This window comes from Mesoplodon bidens (assembly GCF_964165515.1).
Source record: "Mesoplodon bidens genome assembly, chromosome: 8".
NCBI classification, from domain to species: domain Eukaryota; kingdom Metazoa; phylum Chordata; class Mammalia; order Artiodactyla; family Ziphiidae; genus Mesoplodon; species Mesoplodon bidens.
Window position 1 is genome coordinate 9,873,418 of NC_138165.1, and position 18,585 is coordinate 9,892,002.

Here is an 18,585-nt window from a genome sequence, read left to right on the forward strand (position 1 = left end):
ATACATATTTTGAAAAGATCACTCAGCCAGTCTGTGGTGTGGAGAACAGATTGTCAGGTTCCTAAGGGGAACTCTCAAACCTAAGGGGTTGAGAGTTCACCAGTTAAGGAGGAAATGCAGTGCCTGTAGTTTGATCCTGTATGGCATTTTTGAATTGGAGAAAAGTAAATTGACTTGAGATCTTTGAGAGTAAAATCAAAATAACTTGGTGATGAATAATAACATATGCAGATAAGGATAAGACAATGTTTAAAAATCCCCACTAGGTTTATGATTTTGATAGCTGGATGGATAAATACGTCCTTGACTCCTATGATAAGAAGACAGACTGACTGGAAGAGAGAGGAGTTCAGTTTGAACCTGTGGAGTGTGAAGTTACTTTCATAGTTTCAGGAGAAGATGCCAAGCATGAATTTGGATATTTCAGAACTCAGAAGTGAGTTGCCTGGGGCTATACACTTGGTGGTGGTAACTGAAACCACAGATGTATATGACACCCAGGGAGAGAATATAAAATAAAAGAGCACTGTAAAGAGCAAAACAAATCAAAACCAAACAAGCCAAACAAAATACTTCCCTTTGCAAAAAGTAGTGATGAAATTAGTAGTAAAATGGGTTCAGCTATATTTGAATAATCTACTTGTGCTTCCTTCTGAAATGTCCAGTATGAAAGCATGTTGTGGAGATGTTTGTTTATTCTTCTGTGATCATCTGGATTCCAGCTTCATTTATATCACAAGCTAGCATTATGAGCTAGGATATATCTAAGGAAAGAAATGTTCACCTGAATAATCTCCACATAACCAATTTATGTGGAGGTTTCATCAATTTTCTGGGTGATTTGAGCAATGCTGATGGTTTGTAATTTTAATGGGTCACATCTTTTTCTCCTTCTTCTACACAAACATTTACTTATATGAATGGTCCTGAAAATGGATCCTGGTAGTTATTCTACAATGTATGTCCTATAAAAAACAGAAGTAATCTTTCCACAAATGATGTCATAGAGCCCATGTTATAAATATTTTAATGAAAAAGACTCATTTATTCAAACATAACAGAGCCTTAAATTCATACTACTGAAATAACTTTTGAGAAAAAGTTATACATAACAAATGAGTGAACAGAATGGGCATGATGGACAAAATGTGACATAAAGAGACCACCTATACCATACCTGTTTAGATAGCCATGTATCTGATGTCATCTCATATTTCTGAAACAAAACAATGAACTCCATGAAACATCTAAAGACCAAAGTGAGCACGCATCAATTTAACCTTTTTTACACTGTTATCCTATAGGCACATTTTTCCTTCCTGCAGCTGGTGAAATACCACGAGAGATCACATTGTCATTATTGATTTAAACTGAAGGAATAATTAGAGAATTGGGATGAAATGATATTCTAATTATAGTCTTTTCTTTGGTGAACTCCTTCAGAATTCTCAGTTGTACTTAACCAGAGACAGAAGATCATTTTCCAGCTCCATTTTATTACTTCATTCAAACTGTTTTGAATCACTAGACACTGTCTCTTTTCACCTCTAGGCATCATCAGGAAACAAATATTAAGTCCTTCCAAAAAACTGGACAAACAGCCAGGAATAAAATTTAAAAGTGGACATTTTGTCAACATTCGATCCACTCTTACCATAGTCATTTTTCCCCCTTGGGGAAAACAATTAAACATTTGGAATGGCAAAATTTTATGTATGTTTAAAATAATCTTGCATAGGATCAGAAACAAAATTATATTTCAAAAAGCAAAATTAGACAAATTTCATCTCAAGTTGAATATGTGTAGGTAAAATAAATTTTAGTAATGCAGTTTACATGTAGTAACTTATGAAATATCTTGTGGTTCTCTGGAAAAAATGACTATAATAAAAGTATTAAAATGTAGAAAACTAAATTGTAATATGTTAGAGACTTTACCTCTATGCAAAAGTACTCATTTCAAATTGTAAATAATGATTATTATTTATTTATAGGTTTTTTTTTTTACCAATTTCCTCTTTTAAAGCCATATTATTATTACATTATAATTAACCATTTTCCATTTTCAGGGCTTTTTTCTTCCAATAGATTTTCTCTATATACAGACATCAGAAAAACATCTAACTAAATCATTCCTTGATTTTCTAGTCACACTTCAGCAGTAATTATCCTTGATATCTGTAAAACACAGACACACAAAAAAATATATCAGTGCCACTGCTCATTAGTGTCACTAAATTTTGTTAGAATCCACGAGGGTCCAAAACTTCAAATGCAATTATCTGTCTTATTATTTCTATTATTGTAGAAAGTAAAAATTTTAAACTCCATAAATGGAATAGAAATATAATAGAATATCAATAAGGTATCAATTCAAGAATACGATAGGGTTCCTATATCTTTTCTATTGAAGCATTTTACCTATATAGATTTTCCCTATATAGAGATGGCAGGCTTTCTCTAACTAGAATACGTATACTCATGAACAATTTTTAAATGACTTTGTGATCGTCTCAGTAAGAAACCATCCAGAACACTTTAACAAATAAATGATGAAATCCTGGTCAATCTATAAGTCAGCCAGATGAAAAAGGATAATTGAAATAAATTTTCTAATATATGCAAGCTAAATGTAAAGAGTGTCAGCGAAACCCAATAAGTAAATGGCTGATGCATCAACTTTGTTTTCATATCTATGCTCATCATTCCAATCACAGATAAATTTTTTCCTCTTTATTGCTATCTTTTACAGACCATTTAAAAATTATGTTTAAAACTACTGAAGTGTAATTTGCACATAGTGAAATGTACAGATCGTGTTTATGTGATGAGTTTTGATAAATGTATTTACATCCCATCAAGATATATGACCTTTACACTTCCAAACACATTTCCTCGTGCCCCTTCACAGTTTCCAAAAAGGCAACTACCCTTCCAAACCTTTTTCCATAGATTAGTTTTGCCTGTTTTAGAAATTCAGATAACGGGAATCATGTATTATGTACCCTTCTGTGTAGGGCTTCTTTCACACCACATTTTTGAGATTCATTCATATTGTTCAGTGTATCAGTATTCTGTTTCTTTTTAAATTGCAGAGTGGAATGTCACTGTATTGATATGCCTCATTTTGTTTATTCATTTCTTGTTAATGGACAGTTGGATAGTTTCCAGTTTTTAGCTATTGTGAATAAAGCTTCTCTAAAAAAGACTTTTTTTAAACAAATCCTTTGGTGGAAACAGGTTTTTATTTCTCATGCAAATATCTAGGAATGGAGCTCCTGAGATATATATGCACACACATACATATTTATATATGTGTGTTTAACTTTCTTTGAGACTACAAAATCATTCTTTTAAAGTAAAGTCACACTTCTACCCACAAAGAATGAGATTTGCAATTCTCCACATCCTCATCAGCAGTTAAAACTGTCACCTTTTTTGTTGTTGTTTTAATTTTATTCATTTTAATGGTATGTAGTGTTACCTCATTATGATTTAATCTATATGAATTTGTTACTTCTTTACAAGTTTCTGTTCACACATTTTGACTTTTTCATTGGGTTGTCTTTTATTATTGAAATGTATATATTTCTTCATGAGATGCACATTTTGAAAAATATTTTCTCCCAGTCTGTGGTTAGCTGTTTGATTTCCTAATAGGGTCTTTGATAAGAAGTTTCTAATTTTGATGATGTCTAATTTATTTTTTCTTTTATGATAAATGACTACTTTGTCTATTCAATATAGTGAAGTTATATTCCATCTTTTCATCTAGAAGATTGACAGTACTAGCTTTTAGATTTAAGGCTGTAGTGTGTCTCAGATTAATTTTAGAATAAGGTATGAAATGTCAACCATCATTGTATTTTCCATCCGGTTATTGATTGTTCCAGTGCCATTTCCCCCTATTGAATTGCTTTGGCACCTATGATGAAAATCAATTGATCATATAAATATAGATCTATTTCTGGAAACACTATTCAGTTCAATTGATTTATTTGTGTGTTCTTTTGCCTCCACTACAATCTCTAAGTTTCTGTGGCTTTCTGGTTATTCCTGAAATCATGTAGTGCAACTCTTCCAATTATTATCTTTTTTTTTTTTAGTGTATTGATTTAGCTGGTCAGGCCTTTTGTAGTTCCATATGCATTTTAAAACTATCTTGCCTGTTTCTACCAAAAAAAAAAAGTCTGCTGAGAGTTTAATTCATATTGTATAAAAACTATACTACAATTTGAGTAGAACTGAAATCTACAACATGAAGCCTTTCAATTCAGGAATGTGGCTTAGCTTCTTCTTTAGGTCTTCTTTAATGCCTTTCAGCAATGTTTTAGTTTTCAGTATTAGGATTTTGCCACTCTTTGTTAAATTTATTGCTATGTACCTAATGTTTTAAAGATTTTAATAGTATTTTTATTTTCCATCATAATGTTAACAATCTTGGAAATATATTTTGTTGCTTCTTAAATCTTTATTTTGAAACAAGTGCAAACTTACAGAGAAGTTAAAAGACCAGTTCAAGAAACATCTGCATATCCTTTAGACATATTCCTCATGTATTTATATTGTGCTCCATTTGCTTTGTTATTATATATCTGTCTCCACTGCTTCTAAACTATTTGAGAGGCTGGTAGAAGTCTCTTTTTTCAAAATCAATTAAAAGTTAGAAATTTATTTTTTTTCTAAACACTTTGACAGCAGTTCTGAAGTATTGTATCCATTTACCCTTAAATAATTCAGTGAGCATTTCTTAAGAAATTTGTAGTATCCTCTATATTTATATATTTTTTACAGTAAAATGATAAAAATCAGGAAAGGGAAAAAACAATTGAAGTTGGTGCCTTGACTTATGAATTGTCATCTATTCTAGTATTTTTGGTAGATTTCTTACATTTTGTTTATACAATAATATCATTTACAAATAAAGATAATTTTACTTCTTCCTTACCAATCATCATGATAGTTATTCTTTGAAAGTTACTCTGATTAGAGTCTCTAATAAGTTTGCTTAACAGAGTTAGAATGTGTATCCTTACCTTATTGTTGATCTTTAGGTGAACAAGGATAATGTTTCACTATTGAGTATAATATTTATTGGTTACTTTGTGCGTATCCTTCATCATATTGGGGATATTACTTTCTATTCATTTATGTTGAAAGGCATCATGAATGATTGTTGAGTTTTGTCAGTTGCTTTTTCTTCATCTATTAAGATAATTGCTTATTTATTTTTCTTTTTTTTTTCTGTTGAAACAGTGAATTACATTGATTTTCAATGTAAACTAATCTTAAATTCCAGGGTAAAACCCCATTTAGTCAGGATGCACTATTCTCAATGTTGTCCAGAATGATATGTTAATATGATAAACAATTTTCTGAATGCAATGTTCATAACAAATATCAGTCTAAAATGGTCTCTCTTGTAACGTCCTTGTCTAGTTTTGGTAGCATGATAATGTTACCCTTATAAAAATAAGTTGAGAATTTCTCTTCCTTTTCCACTTTTTAGAGAATGTAGGAATGGTAGAAACTATTCCATTATTCCCCAGTTTTATTGAGATATAATTGACATACAACATAGTATAAGGTGTACAACATAATGATGTGATACATGTATATATTATGAAATGATCACTACAATAAGTTTAGTTAATAGCATCTCATATAGCTAAAAATTTTTCTCCTTGTCATGAGAACCTTCAAGATTTACTCTTTCAGCAATTTTTAAATATATAATACAGTATTTAACTATAGTCATCATGTTGTACATTACTTCCTCAGAACTTATTACCTTATAACTGAAGTTGTACCTTTTAAACACCTTTACCCAATTCTCCCACCCCCACTCCTGGCTCTAAAGAGCACAAATCTAATCTTTGTTTCTATAAGTTTGCTTTTTTATATTTCATGTATAAGTGAGATCATACAGTACTTGTCTTTTGCTGTCTGACTTATTTCATTTAGCACACATGCCCTCAGGGTCCATCTATGTTGTTACAAATGGCAAAATTTCCTTTTTAATGGCTGAATAGTATTACATTGCATATATATGACATATTTCATTTATCCATTCATCCACTGATGAATACTTAGGTTTTTCCCCATGTTTTGGTTATTATAAGTAATGCTGCAATGACATTGGGGTTGCAAATATCTCTTCAAGATAGTGATTTTATTGCCTTCAGTTATATACCCAGAAGTTGAATTGCTGAATCATATAGTAGTTCTGTTTTTAATTTTTTGAGTATCTGCCTTATTGTTTCCCATAGTGGATATACCAATATACATTCCCACCACAAAACACAAGGATTCATTTTTCTCCACCTCCTCACCAACACTTGTTATTTTCTGTCTTTTTGATAACAGCCATTCCAACATGTATTGAGGTGATATCTCATTATGGTTTTTATTTGCATTTCCCTAATGATTAGAGATGTTGGGCCCTTTTCGTATACCATTGGTTATTTGAATATCTTCTTTGAAAAATGTCTACTTTAGGTCATTTGCCCATTTTTTAATAGGGTTATTACTTTTTTGATATTAAGGTATATGGGTTCTTTATATATTTTGGATATTAACCCCTTATCAGACATATGATTTGCAGATATTTTCTCCCATTCTGTAGGTTGGTTTTTCATTTTGTTGACTGTTTTTTTGCTGTACAGAGGCTTTTTAATTTGACATAGTTTACATTTTATTTTGTTGCTTGTGCTTTAGATGCTATATCCAAAAATCCAATCCAAGACCAAAGTCAAGAAAGTTTTCCCCTTTGTTTTCTTCAAGGACTTTTTATGGATTTATGTCTTTTATTTATCTTTAATCCATTTAGATTTAATTTCTGTGAATGGTGTAAATAGGGGTCCAATTTCATTTTTCTGTATGTGGTTATACAGTTTTCCCAGCACCATTTCTTGAAGAGACTGTCCTTTTCCCATTGCATGTTCTTAGCTCCCTTATCAAATAGCAGTTGGATATATATGTGGCAGTTTATTCCTGGGCTCTCTATTATGATCCATGGGTCTATGTGCCTATTTTTATTCCAGTATCATACTGTTTTAATTAACATAGCTTTTTAGCATAGTTTGAAATCTGGGAGTATGATGCCTCCAGTTTTTTCTTTCACATGATTGCTTTTGCTATTCAGGGTTTTTTGTTGCTCCATACAAATTTTAGAATGTTTTATTTATTTCTGTAAAAAAATGCCACTGGTATCTGAATTGTATTGCATTAAATCTACAGACAAACATGTTAACAATATTAATTTTTCCAATCCATGAACACAAGACATCTTCCTTCTTTTTCTGTCTTTCTCAATTTTTTTATCAGTGTCCTATAGTTTTCAGTATAGATATCTTTCACCTCCTAAGATAAATTCATTCCTAAATATTTTATTGTTTTGGATTCTATTGTAAATGGGATCATTTTCTTTTATTCTTTTTCAGATAATTTGTTATTATATATAAACAGTACTGATTAATGTACATTGATTTTGCATCCTGCAACTTTACTGAATTCATTGATTAGATCTAATAGTTTTTGGTGGAGTCTTCAGTATTTTCTATGTATAAAATCATATTGTCTGCAAATAGAGGCAATTTTACTTCTTCCTTTCTAATTCTGATGGATTTTATTTCTTTCTCTTATCTGAAAAACTTTCAGTACTATGTTGAATAAGAATGGTGAGAGTGGGCATCCTTGTCTTGTTCCTGATCTTAGAGGAAAAGCTTTTAGCTTTTCACCATTGCATATGAAGTTAGCTATGAGTCTGTCATATATCGACTTTATTGTGTTGCAATATATTCCCTTTATAGCCACTTTGTTCAGAGTTTTTTTTTTTCATAAATGGATGTTGAATTTTGTCAAACGCTTTTTTCTGCATCTATTGAGATGATTTTTATCTTTCATTCTATTAATGTGGTGTATCACATTTATGGACTTGCATATGTTGAATCACCTTTACATCTGAGGGATGAATCCCACTTGGTCATGGTATATGATCCTTTTAATATGCTTCTGAATTCAGTTTGCTTGTATTTTGTTGTGAATTTTTACATTTATATTCACCAGTGATATGGGTCTTAATTTTCTTTTCTTGTAGCATCCTTGTCTGGCTGCAATATCAGAGTAATGCTTGCTACATAAAATGAGTTTGAGAGTGTCCCCTCCTCTTTGACATTTGGGAATTGTTTGGAAAGGATTGGTGTTAATTCTTTAAATACTTGGTAATTTTCACCAGTGAAGTCATCTGGTTCTGGGCTTTTCTTTGTTGGGAGGATTTTGATTACTGATTCAACCTCTTTAGTAGTAATTGGTCTGTTCAGATTTTCTATTTCTTCATGATTCATTCTTCATAGGTTTGATGTTCTTAGGAATTTATCCATTTCTTCTCGATTGTCCAATTAGTTGGCATATAATTGTTCATAGTTGTCTTCTAAGAACTTTTGTATTTCTGCAATATCTATGTCAGTTGTTATGTTGTCTCTTTCATTTATAATGTTTAAAAACTTTTAGTCCTGTCTCTTTTTTTCTTGGTCAATCTACTTAAGGTTTTCCAATTTTGTTTATATTTTCAAAGAACCAGCTCTTAGTTTTATGAATTGCTTCTATTGTTTTCCAACTCTACATTTCATTTGTTTCTCCTCTAATCTTTATTATTTTCTTCCTTCTGCTAATTTTGGGCTTAATTTGTTCTTCTATTTCTAGTTCCTTGAGATATAGAATTAGGTTGTTTTCTGACATCTTTCTATTTTCTTGATGTATATATTAATAGCTATATACTCTCCTCTTAGACCTTCTTCAAATAATTCCCATATCTTTTGGTATATTGTGTTTCCATTATTGTTTGTCTCAATATACTTTTCTATTTCCCCTTTTATTTTTTATTTGTTTCATTGGTTGTTCAAGAGTGTGTTGTTTACTTTCCATGTATTTCTGAATTCTCCAATTTTCCTCCTGTTATTGATTTCTAGTTTCATACCATTGCAATCAGAAAAAAAACTTAGTATGATTTCAATCTTCAATTTGCTGAGACTTGGTTTGTGGCCTAACATATAATGTATCCTATAAAGAGTTTCATGTGAGCTTGAAAAGAATGTGTATTCTGCTGCTGTTGTATGGGAGTATTCTATATATGTCTGTTAGCTCCATTTGCTCCACAGTGTTGTTAAAATCAACTATTTCCTTGATTCTCTCTCTGGATGATATACCCATTGCTGAGAGTGGGGTATTGAATTCTCCAACTATTATTGTATTGATGTTTATTTCTTTTTAGTTTTATTAGTATTTACTTTATATATTTATATATGGATGAATAAATATTTACAATTGTTATGTCTTCTTGATGGATTGACCCCTTTATCTTTAAATAATGACCTTTTGTGTCTTTCATTGCCATTTTTTTTTGCTTAAAGTCTATATCTTTCTGAAACAAGTATAGCTACCCTGCTTTCCTTTGTTTAACATTTGCTTGAAATATCTTTTTCCATCCTTTTGCTTTCAGTCAATATATGTAGGCAGCATATTACTGGATTTTTTAAAATCCATTCAGCCACTCTATGTCTTTTGACTTGAAAATTTAATCCATTTACATTTAATGTAATTATTAATAGGTAAGGACTTATTATTGTCATTTTGTTCATTGTTTTTTGGTTTTATGGCTTTACAGATCCACTTGTTCCTTGCTTCTTGCCTTGCTGTCTTCTTTTGTGATTTGATGAAGTTTTGTAGTGGTATGTTTTGACTCCATGAACATAATCTCTTGTATAATTATTATAGGCTTTTCCTTTGCAGTAACCATGAGGCTTACATAAGATATCTTAAAATACCCAATTTCAAGCAGATAACTTAGATAGATTTCCATTTCTGTAGGGTCGGTTATTGGAGTTTTATTACTTTCCTTTGGTAGTGTCATGTTTACCTGATATTTTGTGATCCTTGCTTCCTTACTGTGGTATCTGGGCATTTGAGTAAGGGTTCTCCTCTTCTAAACTTTACAGGTTTGCTTTTACAGAGACAGCCCTTCATCAGTCAGGTCAGCTTGGGGTCAGCTGGTAACATCCTTGGGAAGGTGGAGCTTGCTATTGGGGTCTATATTGGGGCAAAACCACTTCCCAAGCTCTGAGGTGTATGTGTGTGGGTGCCACGGACAGGGAACTGTTAGCTAGGACTGGCTTGATTTTCTGCACAAGCATGGTGGTAGGATGGGCTACACTATTTCTCCCATCAGGCTTCCTAGTTGGGTAGGATTGGGTAGTGTAGTAGGAAGGGCTATAAATTAGCTTCCTTATGCAGGGAGGGCAGCAGAATGGGCCCCAAAGACAGCATAGCACATTGTTTGGGACTCCAAATTAGGCAAAACTGCACAATGAGTTTCCTGGGTCAAGGGTTTTGCTCTGTAGATGGGCATAGTCACTGGCCCAACTCACTGTTCAAATGCCACTGTAGGTGAGGATGTAGGATGGGTTATGGGGCATCCTGGGTGCTCTGGTTAGGTTTACAGGTTGGGTGGGAATAGAGGCTATATTCAGCACTGAGTGGGCCTAAGAATTAGCTTCCTGCCTGGGTGAGGCCACAGAACAGGATCCAAGAGTGGCAAGGCTCACTGTTTAGAGACTGAATCAGGCTAAGCTGTGTACCAATCTCCCTGGTCAGATGGAGCCATTAGCTTTCATTCTGCAGGAGGGCAAAGCCACTGGCTGGGTTCACTTCTCACTTAAGTGTTACTGGTCTATAGAGCTTCCTGGGTGATCTGGCCAGGCTTCCTGGTCAGACAGTGCTGAGCTGCACTCAGCAGTAGGCAGAGCTATGAACTAGCTTCCTTCTGCAGGGCTGCAGAACAGCTGATTATGCTTCCCATTTGGGGTCCCGAGTCAGGCAGAACTACAAACCTAGTACCCTGGCCAGATGGGGTCACTATCTTGGCTCTACAGGTGGCAAACTTGCTGCTTTGGATTTCTACTTGAGCACCACTGGGAAGATGAACTCTGTCTGCCAAGATCTGAGAGTTGGTTACTATAAGTTCCAGCCCACACTTCTCCATCACGATCTCATCTCCAGTGGACTAATCCTCCAAATTCCCCCCATGAACATCTGGGGGGGGCTTCCCATGAAAAAACCCACAATTCTGGGGGAGCTAGATGTCCACCTTGGGCTCTCTTTTTTCCTACTGGAGAAACTGTAGGTCCAGAGGGGCCCCTCTCGGTGTGACACTATGCTGGCCTGGGGGGGGGGGCAATGCACTCAGAGTGTAGCCACTATTCTTATCCTTCTAATGGGTTCTTTTCAGTCCCTGTGGTCCAGGGGGGGTGCTTCACTCTCACTCCCATGCAGGATTTTCACGGTGGTGTCCTGTGTATGGATAGTTGCTTTTTGTCTTCTGAGAGGGACTGAACTCTGGAATGACCTATGTTGCCACCTTGATGACTCATGTGACCTCTTTTATTCCTTACGTCATTAAGGGAATCCATCACTGAAGCCACTGGGTCCTGGAGTTTTTGTTGTGGGAAGACTTGTAATCATTAATTCAATTTCTCTAATTGGTATAGAACTATTCCAGTGTTTTTCCTCTTCAGACACTACTTTTGGTCATTTTTACCTCTCAAATAATTTTTTTTTCATATCATATACTTGAGAATTTATTGGCACACAACTCCTTTATTATCATTTAAATATTTATAGGCTCTATAGTGATGTCCCCTCTCATTCTTATTTTTGTTGAGGTATAGTTGATTTACAATATTATATTATTTTCGAGTGTACAACATAGTGATTCAAAATCTTTATAGATTATACTCCATTTAAACTTATTTTAAAATATTGACTATATTCCTTGTGTTGTAAAATATATCCTTATAGCTTATTTATTTTATATATAGTAGTTTGTTCCTCTTAATCCCCTATCCCCACTGATAACCACTAGTTTGTTCTCCATATCTGTGAGTCTGTTTCTGTTTTGTTATATTCATTCATTTGTTTTATGTTTTAGAGTCCACATATAAGTGACAATATACAGTATTTGTCTTTTTCTGTCTGACTTATTTTACTAAGCATAACATGTGCTGGGTCAATCCGTATTATTGCAAATGGCAAAATTTCATTCTTTTTTATGGCTGATCAATATTCCATTATATGTATGTGTGTGTGTGTGTGTATACCGCTTCTTCTTTATCCATTCATTTGTTGATGGGCACTTAGGTTGCTTTCATATGTTGGCTATTGTAACTAATGTCACAATTAATATTGTAATGAATGTATCTTTTCAAATTAGTGTTTTGGGGGTTTTTTTTAGATGTATACCCAGAAGTAGAATTGCTGACTCATAAGGTAGTTCTATTTTTAGTTTTTTGAGGAACCTCCATATTGTTTTCCAAGTGGCTGCAACAATTTACATTTTTACCTACAGTGTACAGGGTTGGCTTTTCTCCACATTCTCCTGAACATTTGTTATTTGTTATCTTTTTGATAATAGCCGTTCTGACAGGTGTGAGGTGACATCTCATTGTGGTTTTGATTTGCATTTCTCTGATGATTAGCAATGTTGAGCACCTTTTCATGTGCCTGTTGGCCATCTGAAGGTCTTCTTTGGGAAAATGTCTATTCAGGTCTTCTGCCCATTTTTTAATTGGGCTTTCTTTTTAGATATTGAGTTGTATGAGCTGTTTATATATTTTGTATATTAATCCCTTATGGGTCATATCATTTGCAAATATTTTCTCCCATTTAGTAGAGTATCCTGTGCTTAGCAGAGTGGCATAGTGGAAGCGCGCTGTTGCCCATTTAGTAGATTTTTTCATTTGTCAATAGTTTCCTTTGCTGTGCAAAAGCTTTTAAGTTTGATTAGGTCTCATTTTTAATTTTTGGTTTTATTTCTTTTGCCTTAGGTGACAGATTCAAAAAAAGTATTTCTACAATTTATGTCAAAGAGTGTCCTGTCTATGTTTCCTTCTAGGAGTTTTATGGTTTCAGGTCTTGCATTTAGGTCTTTAATCTATCTTGAATTTATTTTTGTATTGGGCTCGCCAAAAAGTTTATTCAGGTTTTTCCATAACATCTTAGGGAGAAACCCAAATGAAATTTTTGGCCAACCCCAATATATGGTGCGAGGAAATGTTCTAATCTCATTTTTTTATATGTAGCTGCCCAGTTTTCCTAGCACCACTTATTGATAAGACTGTCTTTTCTCCATTGTATATTCTTGCTTTCTTTGTCACTGATTAATTGACAATAAGTGTATGAGTTTATTTCCAGGATATCTATTGTGTTCCATTGATCTATGTCTGTTTTTGTGCCTATACTGTACTGGTTTGATTATTGTAGTTTTGTAGTACTGTCTGTAGGCAGGGAGTGTGGACCCTCCAGCCCTGTTCTTTCTCAAAATTATTTTGGCTATTCAGAGTCTTTTGTGTTTCCACACAAATTTTAAAATTATTTGTTCTAGTTCTGTAAAAAATGCCATCAGTATATTGATAGGGACCCTTTCCGTCTTGAAATTGGTAGTTTGTGGGGTGTTTTTTCTTCATCAGTACAAATAAGGATTTATCAATTTTATTCATCTTTTAAAGTAATTTTTGCTTTCAGCGATTTTCTCTATAGATTGTCTTGTGTTTTATTAATTTGTGCTTTTCTTTTTATATTTCAATCCTTCTAATTACTTTGAGCTAATTTTATACTTCTTTCTCTAGCTTCATAACTTGGAGATTTGCCATGGATTCAATACCTTTTTCCTTTTCTAATATACGCATTTAAAGATATAAACTTTTTTTTTTTCGGTACGCGGGCCTCTCACTGTTGTGGCCTCTCCTGTTGTGGAGCACAGGCTCTGGAGGCGCAGGCCCAGCTGCTCTGCGGCATGTGGGATCTTCCCGGACCGGGGTGTGAACCCGTGGCCCTTGCATCGGCAGGTGGACTCTCAACCACTGCGCCACCAGGGAAGCCCTAAACTTCATTTTAAACATCATTTTGCTTCACCCATATATTTGGACCTGCTATGTTTTCATTATGTTTGAACTTAAAATTGTTTTTAATTTCTTTTGTGATTTGTCCTTTAACTTATGAATTACTTAGGAGTATGTTTTTTTAATTTTCCAAATATTTGTCAGTTTCCCAAATATATTTTAGTTACTAATTTCTAATTTAATTCTCTTGTAGTCAAACAATATACTCTCCTTAATTTCACTTTTTGCACTTTGAGATTTTTGAATATTCCCCTTGCACTTGTAAAGATTGTTTATTATATAGTTGTTGAGTGAAATTTTTCCTAAATATCAATTTGTTTAAGGTGTTGATAGTATTGTCCAGATCTTTTGTTATCATTACAGATTTCTGATGACTTATTTCATCAAATACGTTGAAAATAATATTTAAGCCTCAGTATATTTCTTTCTTCTTTAGTTTTGTCAGCTTTTGCTTAAATATTTAGAAACTTTATTATTAGAAGCATAGGTACTTAGAATTGTTATATCTTCTTAATCAATTCACACTGTATCATTATGAAATTATTCTACTAATATCTCTACTGTATACTACTTTAATTTCCTTAATTACCTTTTTGAAAATTTAAGTACTAGAAATTATTTTATTTTATTCACATATTTACCTTATTTGGCTCTTTTATTTCCTTCGTTTTGATCTGAGTTTTCATCTGATGTCATTTATTTTAGCCTGAATAACTTCATTTCCTGTTACTTATGCAGATCTACTTTTGATGAACTAGCTCAGTTCCAATTTATCTGAAAATATCTTCCTTGGTCTTCATTTTTTTAAAGATATTTTCATAGGATGTAGTCCTTTAATAACAACTTCCTTCCATTGCTTTCTGGTTTGCATTGTTTCTGGTGAGACACAGGCCGTAATTCTCATCATTATATTTCCAATATGTAATGTGATTTTCTCTCAGGCTACTTTAAATTTCCTCTCTTAATCTTTTGTTTGCATTAATTTATGTACTATGTGTTGACGTATTTTTTCTTTGTCTTTATTCTGTTTGAGATTTGCTAACTTCTTGGATATATGGATTAATGGTTTTTCATCAAATTTGATTATTTAAGTCATTGTTACATTTTTTTACATTCTTACATTTTACATTCTTACACTTTTTTTCTGCCCTGGTATCTCAAATTTTGCCTTCTGTATATAAAAATTTACATATATACAAGTTTATATTGTTCTACAGGTATTTAAGGCTTTGCTCTTTCTTTTTTTTTTTTCCAGCCTTTTCTCCCTCAAGACTTCTGTTTGAATTATTTATATTTCCTTGACTACAACAGTGTCCAATTTGTTGTTAAGCTCATCCAGGCAATTTTTCATTTCAGACACTGTATTTTTCAGTTTCTGAAATTTCATTTCTCTGTTTTTATAGTTTATATTTAGCTACTGAAACGTCTCATCTGTTTACTAATTATGGCCATCCTTTAATTTGTTAAATAACAAAAATAGCTAAAAGCTCTTTTAATTTTTTTCAATCTGTTTGTTAATTCCAGTATCTATATCCTTTGTAAGTCTGCTTTTATTTTGGAGGAGGTGGGTGAGTTATGTTTTCTATGTCTCTACATATATAGTATGTTTTAATTGTGTGATTGATATTGTGAATGCTACATTTTTGAGAATGAATTTTTAATTATTTTAAAGAGTAAACTTTGTTCTGGCAGGCAGATAGTTTACAGGCAGATGAACTGAATTCTTTCAAGTTTTGATTTAAAGATTTATTAGAAAGAGTCTAGAATAGTTCTATCCCTAATACATTTTCTTTCTGGGCTCTGAGTTGAATGCTTAGGGTTTTCAGTGAGAGATCTCTATTTTTGCTGTTCATTACTCCAAAGTCTCCAAGTATTGTGCAACTTGCAGATTCTCTATTTGCTCCCCTCTCTGAGGCAGGCCCTTTACTTGCACAGCTAAGCACTGAGATAAAGACTTAAGATACCTTTACGTATATTGCTGAAGTTCTTTTATATATAGCTCCTATCCTGTGGTACTAGTCCTGCAAAATTCAGCCACCACAATAGCCTCAAACTCTGATTCTCCCTGCCTTTTTGGATTAGTGATATGCTTGTGCTTTTCTTGGATGCCATCTCCTTGCACTGTGGACTCAAATGTGTCACCAGTAGGAAGCCATAGCTTCATTTGACCATTTATATTTTGACTGCCTTATTGTCCAATGTCTGAATATAGTTAATATATTTTGTAAAGCATTACAGTTGATTACTATAGAGATGCAAGGCTGGTAACATTTACTCCATCTTGTCCAGAAGCGTAAGTTTGAAAATTCTGTTGTTAAATAATTGAGAACACTTTATCAAGTACCAAATATGTAATATAACAATTTAAACTTATTAAAGTATTCCCTTTACTGAGAACCTTAAAATTACACATATAGAATCTATTGCAGAGTTTATAAAATATGATTATAGAAATTGAAATACAACCTACTTTCAAAACATAGTTGAAGAACCATTTTTTCTACTATTTTTAGATAATTTAAAGACAGAGACACTTATTTTAGAAGACTAATCTGAACTACAGAAAAAACGATGAATTTTTGGAATTGTTTAAAGATGACAGGAAAGAAATATCACATATTCTCAAGTTAATCACTGTCAAAAAGTAGAGAGAAAGCCTACATTTGAGAATGAAACTAACATGGCTTGGACTACCCTTTATACTATATAAGAATTTGTTATTTTAAAGCTTAATTTGTTCTCTTCTGTTTATCATCTATATTTCTTACTTCAAAGTATGGAAGATTTATGAATTAAAGTATACACTCCTAATAGCTTTGGAAGTTAAATATTGAAGTATTTGCACAAAGAATTGTTTAATTTTCATTTGAAAGGTAGCATAAACTATTATATTTTAAGCATAAAGGAAAGTAAATTATACTCACTCTACTACAAGCACCAGTAGTGGTCTCACAGACTGTGAGGATGGAGATGTTCTGAGGTCGATTTAGCCATCTGACCACCGTCCTGGTATTGCTTACCCATTTAACCATAGTGATATAGTATTCTCTAGTTTGGAAACAAAATTAAAATTTACATTTAGAGCCAGAGAACGTGTACAGCACCAATAATATACACTTGTTATTTTACATGCAGAATAACTGAAACACTATAAGGATGTCACATCATGTTAATCTCCATTTATATATATACAAATCTACTTCTTCAAATATTGACATATATAAATACAAATATATGTGTGTGCATATGTATATAAACACATGCACATATACATATATGCATAAATATACAGTAAATTTGAGAATAAATTTGAAAGTGAATGATTTCACGGAAGGAAAAGTTTTGGAAAAAATAAAAATAATCAAGACACTAGACATTTATAAATAATTTTCTATCTATCAGTACAGTGCTAACATATGTGCAAAATAAGAAAAAAATTTCTAAGTTATATTGTTTTACTTTTTAAAAAATTCATTCAATCATCAATTAAAAGGCAAATCTTATTATTGATTTAATAGTTATTTCTTACGTATAACTTCCATGTTATCTCACTTTATCCACAGGACTTGATTCACAGAGCCATGAATGGTTTGCTTTGGTCTTTTCCCATTGAGGGACAATGGAAATATAAACTTATTCATAATATTTTTTACAATATTATTTTTTTAATCATTTATTTGAAAAAGTTTAAAGCAAAGAAGGAATCAAATTGAAGAATATGAAGGGTTACTGAATTTTTGGTAAAGTGAGGATGCTAATTAGTGGAGCCTATAATGTCCTCACGATGGTTGTAGATTGGGAAAGCTTATATTATTCCTTTATAGATTCTATGTCTGGAAATTTACATAATATATCACAACCCCCCCAACCCACACATAATAAAATGCAATCATTAATACTGATTCAATTTATGATAAAAAGAAAAAAATTTCCAACAAAATTGCCCAGTTTCAAAATAGATTAGATGATTTAGAAATGGTTTGAAAAATGCCATCCATGAATATTGTCTTAACATGAATGCATCAGGTTTTTAAGTGACTTAGAAAAAAATCACCTATGAAAGTAAAACCTTGTAATACAAATCACATCTCCTTAGACACATTGAGTTAGACATTCAGCTACCTGAATCTCACATTTCTAACATTATTGAGTAGTTAGTGCTTCCTATCGAAAACCGGTTAGCCCATCAAAGTAAAGATGTCAGAAGAACAAGCATAACTTGTCATACAGTGAATCCTGCCATATCTTCTGCAATAATCTCTTCAAGCTATCCAGCACCTTTCACAACTAGCTGAGTCCCACTTGAAAATTGCCTAGAAACTCAGTGAAATCATAAAATAAAGTTACCTAAATAAAGTTAACAAGGCAACTTTGAATCAAATATGCTACTGGTTTAGGATTGATCTTTGGCCAAATCAATGGGCCCTGTGATTCTTTAAAGATCTGTGTCTTGTTCACTTTCACTGCGCTTTGTTTAAACTGATTTATTTGCATTCATTACCATATTGGGCAGTGTGAATATTAAAAAGGGAAAAGTACAGGCATTAATTTTTAAGAAATTTACCTAGAAGGTTTAGCATGGAGAAAAATGATAGTGGATACTATAATTAATCTGGAAAAAAGTGCTGAATTG

The 18,585-nt window shown here is 32.7% G+C and overlaps 1 protein-coding gene across 5 annotated transcripts in view; it reads right to left on the reverse strand.

Annotated features, from left to right (window-relative positions):
• The window catches only part of DPP10 (dipeptidyl peptidase like 10), a gene marked incomplete at both ends in the record, with an annotated part of 1,352,958 nt that overhangs the window by 88,961 nt on the left and 1,245,412 nt on the right, over positions 1-18,585 (reverse strand). For 4 of the 5 annotated variants that reach the window (XM_081242277.1, XM_081242276.1, XM_081242280.1 and 1 more), the window contains 2 exons: positions 1,178-1,216; positions 16,877-17,000. In XM_081242277.1, the coding sequence (XP_081098403.1) occupies positions 1,178-1,216; positions 16,877-17,000 (163 nt within the window). The remainder of the gene's footprint in view (positions 1-1,177; positions 1,217-16,876; positions 17,001-18,585) is intronic. The other variant, XM_081242278.1, reaches the window with a different exon arrangement.